Consider the following 15421-nt stretch of genomic DNA (forward strand, 5'->3'; position numbering starts at 1 on the left):
TGATGGCGGAGCCAAGCTGAGCGTCTGCCGAGCCCCCGCAATGGCTGACGCCAGGGCTGCGGCAGGGCCCTGCGACTGGCCTACCTGCATGCTGGAGGGCACAACCCAGCCATCCTGGACCAGCTCCTCCAGCTCCAGGTGGAGGCCACAGCACTGGAGAAAGGACCCATGGGGCTGCGTGGGGGCAGGAGGATGGGTAAGCCCCAATCCCAGCCCCAGCCCATCCCCAGCGGGGACCCTGCCTGCACAGGGGGCAACTGAGGCAGCCCCGGCTGTGCGGGCAGAGCCCCCCGGCCCTGGTGCACAGGACCTGGATGCAGCACTGCTGGCTGTGGAGGTGGAGAACCAGCGGCTGGAAGATGAACTCTTGGCGCTGAAGGCCAGGAGGGAGAGGCAAGCCAATGCCGGTAGGTGACAGGTCCCAGGGACTGGGGCAGCCCCCACCTGCACCCCACAGCCCCCAGCTGCCTCTGGGGTTGGCAGCTGCAGAGCCCCTGGGCTGCACTTGGCAGGGGCCTTGCACAGTGACAGCACTGAGCAGGGGGACAACGTTCCGTTAGACATTTGGGAGGGGAACAAGGAGGGAAGAGTCACAGCAGCAGCACGAATGGGACGCCCAGCGACCCTGAACACCAGCCCAGGGGGATGCCAGGAGTTAGTGGGGGGGGGCGCTGGGGGAGTGTAACCTCTGCAGTGAAGAGCTGCCGTCCCCCAGGCTCCCAGGCAGCCCAGCGGCACATGGAGGAGCTGGCCCAGCTCCAGGCAGAGGTGGGGATGCTGCGATGCCACATGGAGCAGACAGGGCCACGACTGCCCCAAACCATCCTTCCACCCCCCGTGGCCCCCCAGCTCCTGCCAGCCCTGCCTGTGCCAGAGCTCTTTATGGTAAGAGCCTCCTCCCAGGGCCCTTTCCAGCTCTCTGGAGTGGGGAGAGGGGGTTGGACAGCATGATGGGTTGGAGGTGTGAGCTTGGGGAGATGATTTGGGAACCACTTCCTTGGCTGCAGCTGGGGACAGGGGTGCCCTACAGAGCCAGGGCCCTTGGGGCAAGTGTGCCCCCTCCTAGTGCCAAACCACAGCTGTGACGTGCTCTGCACCCAGTGCCCTGTGTGCCACAGGGTGGCTGGGCAGCTCCTGCCAGGACCCCCCACCCATTAACGCCATTTTTCTCCTTTCCAGGAGTCCCCTGGGCCAGCACTGGTGACAGGCACTGCTGCAGCCCCCAGCCACCGCCTTGTTCCCCCCAGCCTCCCCCTCGCCCCCTTCACAGCCCTGGAGGACCCTCCTCCTGCTCGGGACACCCCAGCCCAGCACAAACCTCCTCAAAGGTGAGCTGGGAAGGGACCATGTTCCCACAGCACCACCCCAACATCCTCCCACCCAGCTGGAACGGCTTTATTAACTATCTGTGGTGAAGGGATGGCAAAATATGCATTACAGCTTCAGGGTCGGGGGCTTGGGACAGGCTGTATCATTAGAACTCAGGCCCGCAGTGCTGGGGCAGGGTCGAAGCACACAGGGTCCCTCCTTGGCCCAGAGAGGCTCTGGGCATTTCGGCAGCAGCAAGGGCTGGCAGGGAGAGGACAAGCAGCATCACACACAGCCCCAAGCCAGCAGCCAGGGATCCCTGTGGCTCAGCCTCTGCCACCAGCTGCTCTTTGCCCCAGGACAGTGGTCACAGAGGGGCACCACCACTTTCCTTCCCCTTTTCCTACAGCTCACTCCTCCCTCAGGCACATCCTCACAAGCCCTTTCTCCGGGAAGCCTGACACAAGGCCATCACAGCTCAGCCCTGGGAAGCAGCCCAACGCAGAGCACTCTCCTCCCTGCTGGTGGGAGACCACATGCTACAGGTTTAATAAACGGCTTCAGCCTCTTGCTCTTTACTTCTGTCTTTTCATACACACACACTTATCCCCCAGGGACAGGGGGCCTGGCCATGTCACTGAGGAGCCATCATGCCCTGCTCCCACCCCCCCTCCATCTCCCCCGGCTCCCCCCCACAAACACAGAGATAAAGGAGAACAGCAGAGGGGTAGCACAGCCAGGGATGCACCTCCTCAGGGTCCTGGCAGTGACAAAGGGTGCAGGGCCCAGCCAACTCTTACCAGCCTTCCCCCACGCATTGAGGCTGCTCCAGGCTGAGGGAGGCACCACGGGACCCCACACCAGGCTCAGCCTAGAAAAACCAAACACAGCCAGAGCTTGTGCTCTATCCCCTGCCCCAGCAAAAGACAAAAAGGTCTTACCTTGACTTCCCCTAGACACCAGTGCAGTAGATTCCATTCATGACTCTTCTTCCCAGCAGCAGCCAGCCCTGCCTTCCCCAGCACACAGTCTGCTCCTGCCCCCTTGGGCTGTTCTGGATGGAACCACTGAGGCTAAAGGGACAGGGAGGTCAGCAGTGAGCCAGAGCAGAGACCTGCACCCCCCAGGGGCTGTGGGGAGCAAAGGCTGCAGAGCTTGTAACAGGAGGAGGGTCAAGACAAGGACCATTTGCTTACAATCTTTATTGAAGTCATACAAAAGTTGCCAAAAAGTGAAAAAATACACTATATACAAAACCATTTTCCTTGTAAGGAGAGGAGTGTCCAAGGTTAAAGAATTATCATACTGTGCTTTCAACTGCAGCCCCTGATTCTGCTTGTGGCCTTTTCTCTGTCTAAAAGAAAAGAAAAGGTTTTGTTTTTAAAGAACAAGACACTGCCTTACAGCATCAATTCATGCAGCAGTTCAAGGTTTCTGTCATTTGAAGACTTAACTGACTACTCACATGCTTTACTGGTCTTCAGAGCCCAGCACTGTTCTAAAATACTGATGTTAACAACTGTAGCCCAGATGATAAGTATTAAAACCCAGGAGTACTGAAAAACTACTTTGGGGAAAGGCCCTGTGCTGTAGTTCAGCCCAACTCCAACACTCAGAACATGTTTCTGTCCCACCCCACAGGTCCACATCTTCACAGCTGGTGACTTCCCAGCCCAGTGTCAGACACACCATGCATCCTGCCAGGGGGGGAATATTCCCCATCTCATCTGGGGCACCTTGTGGAGACCAGCAGGCAATAAAACCAGTACAGCTACCAGGCACAAAACCATGTCTGGGGCGGGGGGGGGGGGGGGGGGGGGGGGGGGGGGCGCGCGGGGAAAGCATGGCACAGACTCCTGCCTCAGCTGCCCACCTCCTCTTCCATTTTTTCTGCAACCTCATTTCCACTGGGGGCAGCATCAGCACCACCACCATTGACAGCCGGTTCTGGTTTAGATTTCTTAGCTTCATTGTCCCCCTGTGGAGCCTCCTCCTCTGGTTTCCTCTGAAGACAAAATTGTATATAGTCTTCACTATGTACAAATTAAAAGTTTAAATATTTTTTAGAAAGTTAGCATCTAGATGTCATTGCACATTATCTATTCAACCTCTACTTGCCAGGTTCAAGACAGGTATTTAAGTGTTAAGATTTAACCAAAGCTCTGAAGCTTTGGTACAGAGGTCTCGACCACAAAGGATTTCCAGTAAGACATTATTTAGGTGCTAGTATCTATAATGCTGAATTACCCTTAGTTATAGTTTGGCAAGGAAACATGCAACTGCTGAGCCAGGTAACAGTTAAGGGGGTAGATTGAGGGCATCTATGACACTTACAATCACCTGTGTAAAGCAGATCAAAGTTGCTCCAGGCAAACCTGAACTGAAAGAGGCCAATATAACACAGGCCAGGCTGTGCCACAGCAGCATACAAAATAAAGACTAAGATCCTATAGGGGATAATTTTAGTTATATTAGCAAACAGTTCTAGAAAAAACATAAACCTTTAAAGGAACCTAAGCACTCAACATATTACCTCTACGAGGCAGTCTATCATTACTACCATTAGACTGGCTTTGCTGCTTATTAAGCCCAATTCTCCATTTCCACTTGGAAAGAAGGGAACCCAACTCAGCCTGGTTGCTTGCCCTTTTCTTAAGATGTGTAAGGTCACCCTGCTCTTCTTGCAGTCTGCAGCAGAGGAGGGCACTTGTTCAGAGAACGCCTGCAGAGCCACACAGCTCAGCTCTGAAGTTAAACCAGCGTGGGTCAGGCAGGGTGCTCAACCATCAGCAACAGTCTCTTGGAGGCTGGATGGTTCCCAGACTGATTGGCTCCCAGTGGAAAGGAGTTTCATGCGCTACTTCTGGTTTTACTTTTAGTGTTTTTTCCATTATAGAATTAAGAAAAAAGCTTTAGAACAAGAAATCCAATTATGCAGAGCAAGCCAGTGGTACTTTAACAAACTGTTCAAGTAGTCATTTCTGGACTCACCTTTTTCCTGACTAGGTGAGAGATGTCTGTAACACACTGAGATGCACCATCAGCTGCTTTTCTTACTGGAATCTATTACAAGACAGACATTGACACATGAGTAACAGCAAACAGTAAACCTTAGAGCTGACAGGAATTATCAACATCCATCTTTAACTTACTGTGGAAACAGAACCACTGTCTTCACTTTGTGCAAAGCCAGATGTAGTTCCGACCTTAAGAAAACCAGAAGAAACAGTGAAGAATTTCCAGCAAGACCATATATGCTAGTTTAGAAAGGGACAGAAAACCCAACTCCTTCATGTCTTAGCTCTGCATTCGTCACTTACACACAGGACAGATGCAACACTCAGTCCATTCTCACATTTGCTCGACCTATCATTTCCAGCCCTGACACATTAAATTGCTCTAGAAGCCTAAATTCCAGTTTAGTTTGAAACAGTCAGTTTATTGTCAGTTTGTTTACTAAATATTCTCTTTAGATGTCAGCTGCCTCAGTTTCCTTCTCACCATCATAGCCCATAACACTTGTGAGCAACCACCAGCTCCTAAACTATACGATCAGCCTGAGCTCCCCCTGTTACCGGTTTACTTCAAGTTTCATTGGAAGAATGTTTGGTTAAAAGGAAACCACAGGATGCACTAACCAGGGTTGCTTTCAGTGCCAGTTTAGCTACTCTTGAGCTCTTTTGAGACTCCTTTGAATCTTCTATCTTTTCTTTAATTTCAGGAAGCAGTCCCTTCAGTTCTTCAATCTCCTGCTCGTCTTCAGGGGACCCACTTTCTGCCTTCTTTATTCGCTCAGTAAGCATCGCTAGGATGAAACAGTTATCATGGCAAAAAACTTCAATACAAAGAAGCTGCCCAGTTATCAATATCCAGAGGCAAGTATCTAACACACACTGCTTCAACAGCTCTGATATCAGTGTAGCCTGTTACCATTTTCAGACCAGCAAACATTTGCACAGCAAGGAATAAGCATACCTAACTACTTTTAGGGCTTTACTTTTAAAAGTCTGCTTTGACTTGTGAAAGCTCTCATATTCACTAAGCAGTTTTAGAAATCCACTTACCCATTCTCTTGTCAATGACTTCTACAGATTTACCAAACTGCAAAACCGCCTCATCGAACTGGCTGTTGTAGTGGTAGGCCAGCGCCAGCTGGTAGTGACTCTCAGCAAGCAGGCGGTCGTGAGCCTCCAGGTACTTCTGCTGCAGGGCCAGGCAGGCCTGAAACTCTTCTATAGCCTGCATGTAGTTTTCTATAGGAGAAAGAAGCAAAGTCTTTACAAACTACACTCATTTATCCAAACAAGCAACATCTAAACCCTTATTCAGTGACTCCGTATTTTATTAGACCTTATATAGTCTGATCATCAAGTGACAACGCTGCCTCCTCCCTCAAAGATTTAGAGTCCAGTTCCTCTAGTTCTCTCAAGAGTTCTTTACTGTGTTGCTTAAATAGAAAAACTAAGCAGCCAAGCCAAAACCAGCCACACATATCCTGTTATTTAACCCCCTACCATAAATGGAACGTAACTGGTCACAACTGCAACTTGAATCTAGAACTAAGGGGTCGCCTGCACCTCTGCAGTCAAGCTCTCCATTGAATGTGTTCTAGTGACATAAACCACAACCCTCATTTTGCAGCCCTGGTCCAAAAACTTGTCAGATTATTTCCAATGCTTGCCATAGAGAAGGATTACACTCTACTTGGATTTAACAAGATTAAAACATGTTTTTAAATGAAGGACAGATAAAACACATTACAAGGCACGAAGGTGGGGCTTGCTTCCCACTCCTTTTTTCTGCTGCGTAACACAGAGTCTTTCCTGACCCTACCCTAGGATTGTGGGAAGTCTAAGAGTCAACCATTTCTCATTTGCAGTGTTTATGTTCTGGAAGTGGCATGGTACTGACACCTCCTACTGAGCTCAGCGACTCACCGCCTCAATAAGGAAAGTCTCTCTCAAGTTTCTGAAGCTAACCAAACCTTAAAGCAGAACACAAAGCTGGTTTTGATCTGGTAACACATTGCTTCTTACTCAAAGCTTTCTTTCACCATTCTGGAAAAGCATGGACTATTCTGTTTAAGGCATCAACTTGTTCATCATCAACTCCAAAGCTTCTCACATGGCTGCACTATCAATTAGACAAACTCTATTTTGTTTTCATCTTAAAATGAACGGAGGTGAGTTAAGGCTGTTAAGTACAAAAGTGAAAGAAAGTGGAACCAAACACTTAGTACATGAGAATTAATATTACTTACCAGATTCAATACTAACTTCTCCTAGCTTTAGATGAGCTTGAGCTGCATGGAGCTGACCTTCTTTTGTTTCTTGTCTAAATTAAGAAAAAAAAAAAGTAGTTTTCAAATCCTGAACAGAATATGACACATTCACTAACTGCTTATGTCACCCCCCCCATTTACAATGAGTTTCTCTAGCCCACATCCAAATTAGGACTTAAAGTCTTTACCTCTTGTAGATGATTTTTGCCAACTCCAACATCTCCCAGGCTAGCTCAAGATTTCCAATTTCATCCTCCTCACTTTCCTGTAAAGACTAGAAATGCATTAAAGATTAAGTGATTGGCTACGTATCACATCAAACACCACTAAGTTTCTAAGCAGTGCCATCAAAGAATAAATTCTTCGAGAGAAACAGTTTACCACTAGAAGGTAAAAACAAAAAAGAAAAGAACATGCAGAAGAGGTTATTGCATCAACCAAGGCTTTGCCTGCAGTGAACATGTTCTAGGTGGAAGATAAGCTTACACTGTTAGTTGATATGGCTTTAATATTTTTTTCCTAGAAATAACAGGGTGCCAAGCACCAACATTATCCCAAGAGTAAGATTTTGTTTAAGGTGGTATTTAGATGAACCAAAAGCAAAGGAGCTGATGTTCTTTTTTTTTAAATGAGCTTTTGAACAAGACAGTTGTCTAACATGATTAGTACCACACTCTAATAGGCTTCAGATTTTTCTAAGTCTTAACACCTCAGATTTAAGCAGGACTACACTTCCCACTACATTCCCATCCTAATCATGGCTTACTGGACTGGGTGCATTCAACACGCATAGTGAGACAACAAAACAAGCAGAGAATAAATTGTTACAAGTAACTAACTTTAGTTAGAAGCTAAAGCAACTCTCCCTGCCTGCACTGACCAGGCTGCATTACTCATCAGCAGACTGCAAGCATTTGTTTTGGCGTAGCTCAACAAGCCCAAGTTTACAGACAGAGCCGAGCAAGATCCTACAATGTGATGTGGGCTACACGTAAGACTGCCCCTTCCTTAGGCAATAGTGGTTTTCAAAAGTTATTTCCTACACAGGACTAAATGAAATACAAGTGAGCTTTTATAAAAACATTAACATGACATTTCTCTTTCATGAGCACCAGTATCAGAGCTCAGCAATTTCACCTTGTCTTCCACTGTCAATTCATTCTCCTTATCATCTTCAGCTTTCTCATTTTCTTTATCTTCCTCTTCAGATTCTTCTGTTTCTATAAGGAAAGTAGATGAATGAGAACACTTGTTACTACGCTTGCTTCACATGGAGTCAGGCAGAATGTATTCTATCCAGCCCCTATCCTTCCAGTGACAGGTTAGATGTGTGACGCAAGAAGAGCACAGACATTAGACTCTCAGCAGCAGCAGCCATCTCGCTGAAAGCATTAGGCACTGTAGACTGAAGTAGTTCCAAGCTACCTTAGTCCTTGTTTTACGTTTCACTCCATACTATCTAGAACAGAAACTTGAGAACATTCAGTTCTCACAAATGTACAAGAACTCCCAACTGAAGCCGCGGGATCCTGAGCAGCCCTGGAGGTACTGGTCAGTTGCTGGACTTCATGCTACAGATAACAAGCGTTTTCAGCAAGATAGCTGCCAAGCTGGGTACAAATAAGACTGTTTCTGAATGTGTTCATGTCAGACATTTAAGTGGCAACATTATTAATGAACCTGCTATTGTGTAGCACTGATTTGACTTCTGATACTGTGCAGGAGTGTTGCATGATCTATTCTACCAGTAGAAAACATTCTGGGAAAATGTGCAGTGAAGGAGTATGGCTAATAACTTTAGAGCACTGGTTGACTTGCATGCTGAAGTCATACACTTAATTCCTGTATCATGACCACTGACTAATTCCAGAATAACACGAACTTGTTGGGGTGAAGACTAGAGAACCTGTGAGCTCATTAGTCTAACTCCCAAAAAGGCACACCCTCCACTGAGAGGGCCAAACCTGCAAGTATGAGGACAGCTCAATCAAAGGCAAAACAGAAAAGATATTAGGAAGTTAAAATTTAAGTAGCAGGAGTCTGGAATGACATAGCACCAGATCAGGATGTTCAAGAGTGTCCTCACACTAACAGAGTTGGGGACAAAAAAGCAGCAGTATGTGCACATAATCAGCTTTTCACAGGATGAGGAGTGGATAACTACTCTTAGCTTACATTCAGTCACACTCTGTCCAGACAGACATGTTGTTAGGCATCTGCTCCACCACTGAGTGTTCACTGTGCTCAGCAGTACAAATCCTTTCAGTGTCCAGAACTATTCAGTCTGAATATGTGCCACTCCTAAAATAAGGCTCTTCCTGTGAAGCTGAGTTACTGACCAGCAGAGTTTCAATTATCAGCTCATCAATTAACTTGTGCAATAGAAAGCACTGGCCTACTAAGGCCATGCAAGTAATACTTCAGCGAAGTGTACAAATTTTACTGGGTTACCTTAACATCCTGAACACAGCTGTAATGAAGCAGGGAAGCAGAATGGCAGAAAAAGCTAAATAGCAGGAAGACTGTACTAGACAGTGGCAATAAGCCTTCAGGCTCCGGAGCAAATTAAGTTTAGATTTGCCAGCCAAACCCTCACTTGTAATTACCACCAGAAAGACTCAAATGGAGAGTTCCTTCTCCCCACCGAAAGTGAATATACTATTTTGTTATGTATTTAGCTGTTCTTATTTTTCTGCTCCACTGTTTTAAAATAAAATATAACCAGAGGCAACTTGTGCTTCAAGTTATTCGAAGGTTAGTGCAATAAACCCAGACGCATGCAAGTGAACATCCATTCAGTATTCTCCACCAGCCTAGCCATTACTCACACATTTCACAGGGCTGTAAGTTTGCTTTCAAGTAAGATTTGCTTTGCAGTTAGTTAAGCGTTAGTCTAGAGAAACTGAGACTATTCACTATTCCTTGAAACTTTACTTGGATGTAAAATCCTTCAAGAGCCCCTTTACTGAGCCTTTTCCTTATTCTAAGGCAAACAGAAAATTCTGAATGGAACACTTTTTACCCATTGTTAGCCAAATCCATCAAGTCATCCACCCACAAGTACTTTTCTCCTCTCACTGTTACCTTCTCCCTCTGCCATCAGGTCATCTTTCTCTTCTTTTTCTACCTTAGCACCTTCACCCTCTTCCATCAGGTCATCTTTCTTTTCCTCTTTCTCTACCTTAGCAGCTACTTCAGCCTTTTCTTCCATGTCATTAGACGGCTCTTTGCCCTCTGTGGGCACAAGTTCCTTTGAGGACTCTGTCTCTTTCAATTCATCCAGTTTCTTTTCTATAGCTGTCTCTACTGGCTCTTGTTTCTCCTCCACCTTCTGTTCAGCTGCCTCTGCTTCCCCTTCTGCAACTTCTTTCTGCTCCACAGCAACTGCTGCCTGCACTTCTGCTGTCACTTGTGCTACTGCCTTCTCTTCCACAGCTGCCTCTGCCTGCCCTTCTACAGCCTCTCTCTTTTCCACAGCTGGTTCTTTTTCTGTTGCTTCTGCTGTCTGCTCTCCCACCTCTCCCCTCTCTTCCACAGCCACTTCTCCAGCTTCAGCTTCTTCCACAGCTGCCTTTGCCTCCTTGCTTGCCACTTCTGTTGTTCTCTCCTTCTCAGTTGACTCCGCTACCTTGTCTTCAGACATCACCTTCTGCTCTTTTTCCACTACCTTCTTTTCCACAGCTGCCTCCTCTTTTGTAGCCTCCTTTTCCACAGCTGCCTGCTGCTTCTGCTCTTCTGAAGTGACTTCCTTTTCCACAGAAGCCTCCATCTTCTCTTCAGCCTCTTCAAGCTTTACATCCTTGTCAGCAATTGCTTCTTCTGTTGGTTCTTCTTCTGTGATATCTCTCATTTCAGCATCCTCCTCTTTGATTTCCTTCTCAGGTAGTACTGGAGACTCTTCTGTAGACTTTTTGGCCTCTTCTTTTTCCCCCATGGCGTTATATACCTGTCCTCTCAACTCCTCCCTTGAATCTTCTACATGATTGAGGAAGCATAAACATTTCTTCGAGTTTAGTGATAAAGACATTAACGGGCACTGACAATACCACCCTCAGACCCTCCAGTGTGTTGCTTTGTCATCAGATTAGACGACATTCCTAAAAGCTCCATTTTCAAAGTAAAGGAACTAACATAGTAACTTGAACTAAGCAAATCCCTTCCCCTTCCCCAGACTGCATTATAGCAGGCAGCCGCTCAAGCAGTGTGCAGTTTTGCGCGCTAGCGTTTTTAGTCACAGCTAAGCAAGAGGTGCCAGTGCTTCAATAGTCTGGATTGACAGGAACTCCCGTATTATCTCCAGCTGCAAGTAGTACAAAATAGTTACTATTCTTGGACTTTTTACAGAGACTCTGACCTGTCCTACTATATACACTGTACTGTTACAAGGCAGTTCCAAGTCGACTGTGAAGCTTAATAAAGCAAGTCTGAATGAAGTGTTTCAGGACACACAGACCTGGTGACACTTTACACATGCTTTCAGTGACCAGTTCCTTGCAGAAGTTTTAGAGGTTTTGTTCAATCTTTAAGCAAGATTAGAAGAACAAAAAACCAAGTCCACTCAGGCTGCTAAGAGTTTCAGCAGAATGATTCAGGCTACCCGAGATACCGATGGACTGAACTTTGATCATTTAGACAAGAAAACACAGCTCAGTGCCTCCACAACATGGCCAACAGCTTTACATACCATCAGCAGTTGGTAATGCAGAACCACCTTCAGCTTTTTCTCCTTCCTCTTCAACCTGCACCCCTTCCAAGGCATTTCCCAGCACACCATTTTCCATTCTACAGGGAACAAGTTTGTTATCCCTTAGCTCTTATAATTAACACCATTTTAACTGCACAAGCTGCAATGCCCATCCCACCCCATGTCGCCCTGTATAAATGAAGTTCTGTCTACGCTGTTATGCCAGGCAGACTCTGAATCTGTTAGCATACCTTGCCAACTCCAGGAGGGATTTTCCATAGTAAAAAAAAGCTTCTGCACACTCATCCGCTGTCTCACCATACTTTTTACCCCTGCAAAAGTAACGAAGAATTATTTTGCCTGTGCCTACTTTAGATTTTGATACATGAACTTGAAAGTTAAAGATTCCCAGACAGGAAGAATCAGTTTCTTAGCTCGTCTCCCATTGTTTCAAACAAATAATGAACGCTCCTCTCATTTAGCTAGACATGGTTCTCAAACATCCAGCAAAGTAAATTAATCTAAAACCCAAAGAGGTATCGTCCTCAGAGACTGATCAAGACTAGTAAACAAGTTACTAGCAAGTAACACTATCCCATTACTTTCATAATAGCAGACATCAGAACCACACACTGCAAAATATCAAATTCCGTTTCCTCATTAGGGAACTGCACCAACAATTACCATCACAAAAGCTGCCTAAATTGCACACCAACTACAGTACTGTCCAACACTTGGGTTAATTTAAATAGCTTGTCCTCTTCTCAGCTGTATTACAAATACAGCAGCATATGTGAGGTAAAAATCTCAATCTTTCTTGTATAAGCCACACCAGTGTAGCCAAGCTGAAACCCAAGCCCTACAAAAATACAGAAAACAGTCTAGTACTCACAGTAAGCTCGCAGCTTCCTGGAACGCATTAACAGCAGCTGGAATATTTCCCATTACCAAGTGTTTCTGTCCTAGACCCAATAGTTTCTTTGATTCTCCATCCACATCCATACTGGAGAGGGGAAAAAAAAAAATAAATCAAATACTGGATTCTGTTAGTTTCCATAGTAATTTCGTTTCCAGCTTTCAAAACCTAGTCAGCTTTGTATAAGAACAAGTTGCATACATTACACTGGTTGGAACTACTGGGGGTGGGGGGGGGGGTGTGTGTGTGTGTCTGGTTTTTGGGTTTTGTTTGTTTAAATCTGGACCAATGTTTAGTTCTGATGACTGAGGGCAGACAGGTTAATTAATTAACTAACTGCTGCAAGAAGTGGGTATCAGAATCTGATATGACAAAGGATGCTAAAGAATGTACTTGAAGAGTTGCACACCAATACAACACTTGACTACTGTATTGATACTAGTTAAGCCAAGAATAGATCTAGGTTATGACTTCTCATAGCACAGCATGAGGCATGAGAAGAATGATATGTTCAAGTCTTAGTTTCAGTTCAGTTCATCTTGCATAGCTCCATTTCCAGAAGGTCCATCCCATCCCAGTACCTTGGAGTAGGACAAGAGGATCTGCCCACAGGAGTACCACTACACGCTATCACATAGTAGTGTCTCTCCAATGCTTCCCCAGCACTAACTCACAGATCAAAAACTTCCTAAACAACAGCTAGTATTTGTGTGTTTATTAGCTCTTGAAAGAGTTTTGTTGAGGTACATTTGTGCAGACTGCTGGTGAGCACAAGTTTTCAGCATCTACAGCATCCACGTCTGTCGAACTTCAAGCTTAGCAACTGATTTGAAGGGCAACCTTTTCGTTTCACTCAATAATCCCTGGATTTTGCGTTCTTCAGTAACTGACAATTCTGACTCCCACCTCACCTGTCTGTCTTGTCTGTGGATGTGGAAGGAGCTGCCAATTCCTCTTCCATCCTGCAAACAAAATAATGCGTAAGTGTTTATAACAGGCCACACTTTTCATGAGAGGAACTGAGCGCTCAGAGGTGTGAAATCAGAGCCAGGAGCGGTGCTTGCTTTCAGGTGTTCAGCCATCTACAGCGAGTTCGCTCTGCTGGCTGTCTTTTAGAGAAACCTATTAGTTGCAGGTTTATTTATTGTTTGAATAAAAGACTGGTAGGAAAGCAGATGCTTTCACTTTCAGGTTATATCAGACTAAACCCGGCCAACAGGCCAGGACCACCCAACCCCTGCCAGCTTGCAGCCACTGACCCGCAAGCACCCCGCAGCTCAGAGCTCTCCCCATGCAAACTTGCGGCACGGAACGAGCCGCAAAGCACAAAAACCGGGTGCTTCGCACCGCGTTTCCAGTCGGAAACCCGGGGGCGTGCCCAGGGCGCCCGTCCGCCCAGCTCAGGCGGCTTGGGGGCTCACCGCGGCCGCCCGCCGGGCAGCCCCTGCTCGGCAGCTCGCCAGGGCAGCCGCCGCACGGCCCCCGGCCGCCAGCTGACAGCCGCCGCGGCCGGCAGAGGGAGGCTGGGGGCGGCGTCGCGGAGCTCCCCGGGCGGAACAAAGGCCGGGCGAGGCGGGCAGCGGCCCCGGCCCCCCCCCCCTCCCGCCCCTCACAGACAATGGGCGCCTTTCCCGCCTTCCCCCCGGCCCCGCCCCCCGCCATTGGCGCCAAACCCCGACGGCGGCTCCTCACGGGCTGACGGCCCGGCGTCACGTGACGCCGCAGGACCACCCGCCGCTCCCCCTCCCCCAACCCGCCCCACGGGCAGGTTCCGCGGCGTCGGCTGCCCCCAACAAAGATGGCAGCAGCCGCGCAGGGGTCACGTGGTGGCTCCGCGCGAGCCGAGCGGGCCCAGCTGGCGCCGGAGGAGCGGGGCGGCACGTACCACCGCCGGGAGGGGGCAGGGGGGCAGGCGCGCGAGCCCGACCCGCGCCCCCCGTCCTTCCCCCCAGAGGAAACCCTGCCCGCCACCGCCCCCTCACACCCCCCGCCACGGTCACCCCGCGGCGCGAAAGCGCGCTCCCCGCTCCCCTGCTGCCCCCCCCGCCCCCCTCCTCCCCGACACGCACACACCGTGAGCGGGGCCAGCCCCGTGCCGCCCTACCTAGTCGGGGAGGCCGGCGCGGGCTCAACGCAGGGGGGAGCGGTGACGGCCGAAGATTGCATAGAAGCTGCTGGAGACAGGGGCGGCGGCGGCAGAGTGCAGACCCCTACCCCTCCGGCTGCCTATATACCCCCGAGGACACGCCCCGGCCCGCCTGGCGGCGCGCGCACGCCGCGGGGGGACTACCGCTCCCGGCATGCAGCGCGCCTGGCCTCCGCGGGACGCTGGGGGGCGCCGCCCCGCGGGGCTTGTCGGGAAACCTAGTCCCGGGCGGGAAGGGGCGGTGCCGGGGCCGCGGGGCCCGCTGGGAAGTGTAGTGCCGCGGGAGGGCGGGGCGGGGCCCCGCTGGGAGTCACTGCCGCGCGGCATGCTGGGAGGCGTAGTCCGCCCCGCCACCACCCCGGGCGCCAGTGGGGCGGGGAAGGGGGGAGCCGCGGCCTCGCTGCTCCCCCGCCGCCCGCCCCGGGGGAAGGTGGGCATGTCTGCCCCAGCCGGCCGGGGCTGCACTCCTGCGCAGGTCTCGGAGCGCGGGGAGGATGAGCCCGGCCCTTGCAGCCGGGTCACGGAGCCCGGGTCTCCTCCGGCCTTCACAGGCAGGGCCCCTCCTCAGCACCGCGGCGGGCAGGCGGGCCCTGCCCCTGCGGTCCGATCCAGAGCCGGGGGCGGGGCAGGAGCTCACGAACGCGGGGCACATCCAGCTCTATCGCCAGCCCGCTCTGTGAAGGGCTGGTATTTCACGTGGGGAGGCACCAGCACCCTTGCCCTGGCATCGTCTCGCCACCTCCGACCTCAGCCTAGTCAAGGTGAGCAGTCAGGCGGCTCCGGCTGGGCCCACGCAGATGCTTTGCTTTTCCCACAGCACGTGTAACCCAGCAGACAAGGCAGACATGGCTGCTGCAGCTCTGACAGCAGAGACCTCCGCAAAACTTGCACAGCAGCAGCAAAGCCATTGGTGGAGACCTGGAGGCTCATTTCCCCCTGCATTATTTCAAGATAAAAGTTCACCAGCTTTAACTGCGCTATGTTACTCCATGCAGTAACAGAGCTGGGAACGGTGGGTTTAATAGAGACAGAATTAATCTGCATTTCTTGGGAATTCTCTCTGCCCACTTGCTTTTGATTAGAGAA

General features: G+C 49.5%; 1 protein-coding gene across 1 annotated transcript; it reads right to left on the minus strand.

Annotated features, from left to right (window-relative positions):
- Positions 1-2495: 2495 nt before the first annotated feature.
- On the minus strand, positions 2496-14461 carry NASP (nuclear autoantigenic sperm protein). Its single transcript, XM_074832148.1, has 15 exons — positions 14294-14461; positions 13101-13151; positions 12166-12276; positions 11525-11605; positions 11274-11371; positions 9674-10564; positions 7727-7809; positions 6778-6863; positions 6569-6642; positions 5373-5561; positions 4947-5113; positions 4461-4514; positions 4300-4371; positions 3182-3313; positions 2496-2662 (listed from the first exon to the last, which is right to left on the minus strand). The coding sequence occupies exons 1-15, from the start codon at positions 14353-14355 to the stop codon at positions 2609-2611; spliced, it is 2205 nt and encodes a 734-aa protein (XP_074688249.1). The 5' UTR covers positions 14356-14461; the 3' UTR covers positions 2496-2608.
- Positions 14462-15421: the final 960 nt, after the last annotated feature.

Source organism: Strix aluco, chromosome 8 (assembly GCF_031877795.1).
Source record: "Strix aluco isolate bStrAlu1 chromosome 8, bStrAlu1.hap1, whole genome shotgun sequence".
NCBI lineage: Eukaryota > Metazoa > Chordata > Aves > Strigiformes > Strigidae > Strix > Strix aluco.

What these genes read in the sequence shown, in the direction of transcription:
- NASP (XM_074832148.1), bottom strand. Translation starts at nt 14,355, where the DNA reads ATGCAATCTTCGGCCGTCACCGCTCCCCCCTGCGTTGAGCCCGCGCCG. An exon ending in CAGGAAGCTGCGAGCTTACT is followed by an intron (nt 11,606 to 12,165) that starts GTGAGTACTAGA and finishes TTACTTTTGCAG; the next exon opens with GGGTAAAAAGTATGGTGAGA. An exon ending in TCCCTCCTGGAGTTGGCAAG is followed by an intron (nt 11,372 to 11,524) that starts GTATGCTAACAG and finishes TGTTCCCTGTAG; the next exon opens with AATGGAAAATGGTGTGCTGG.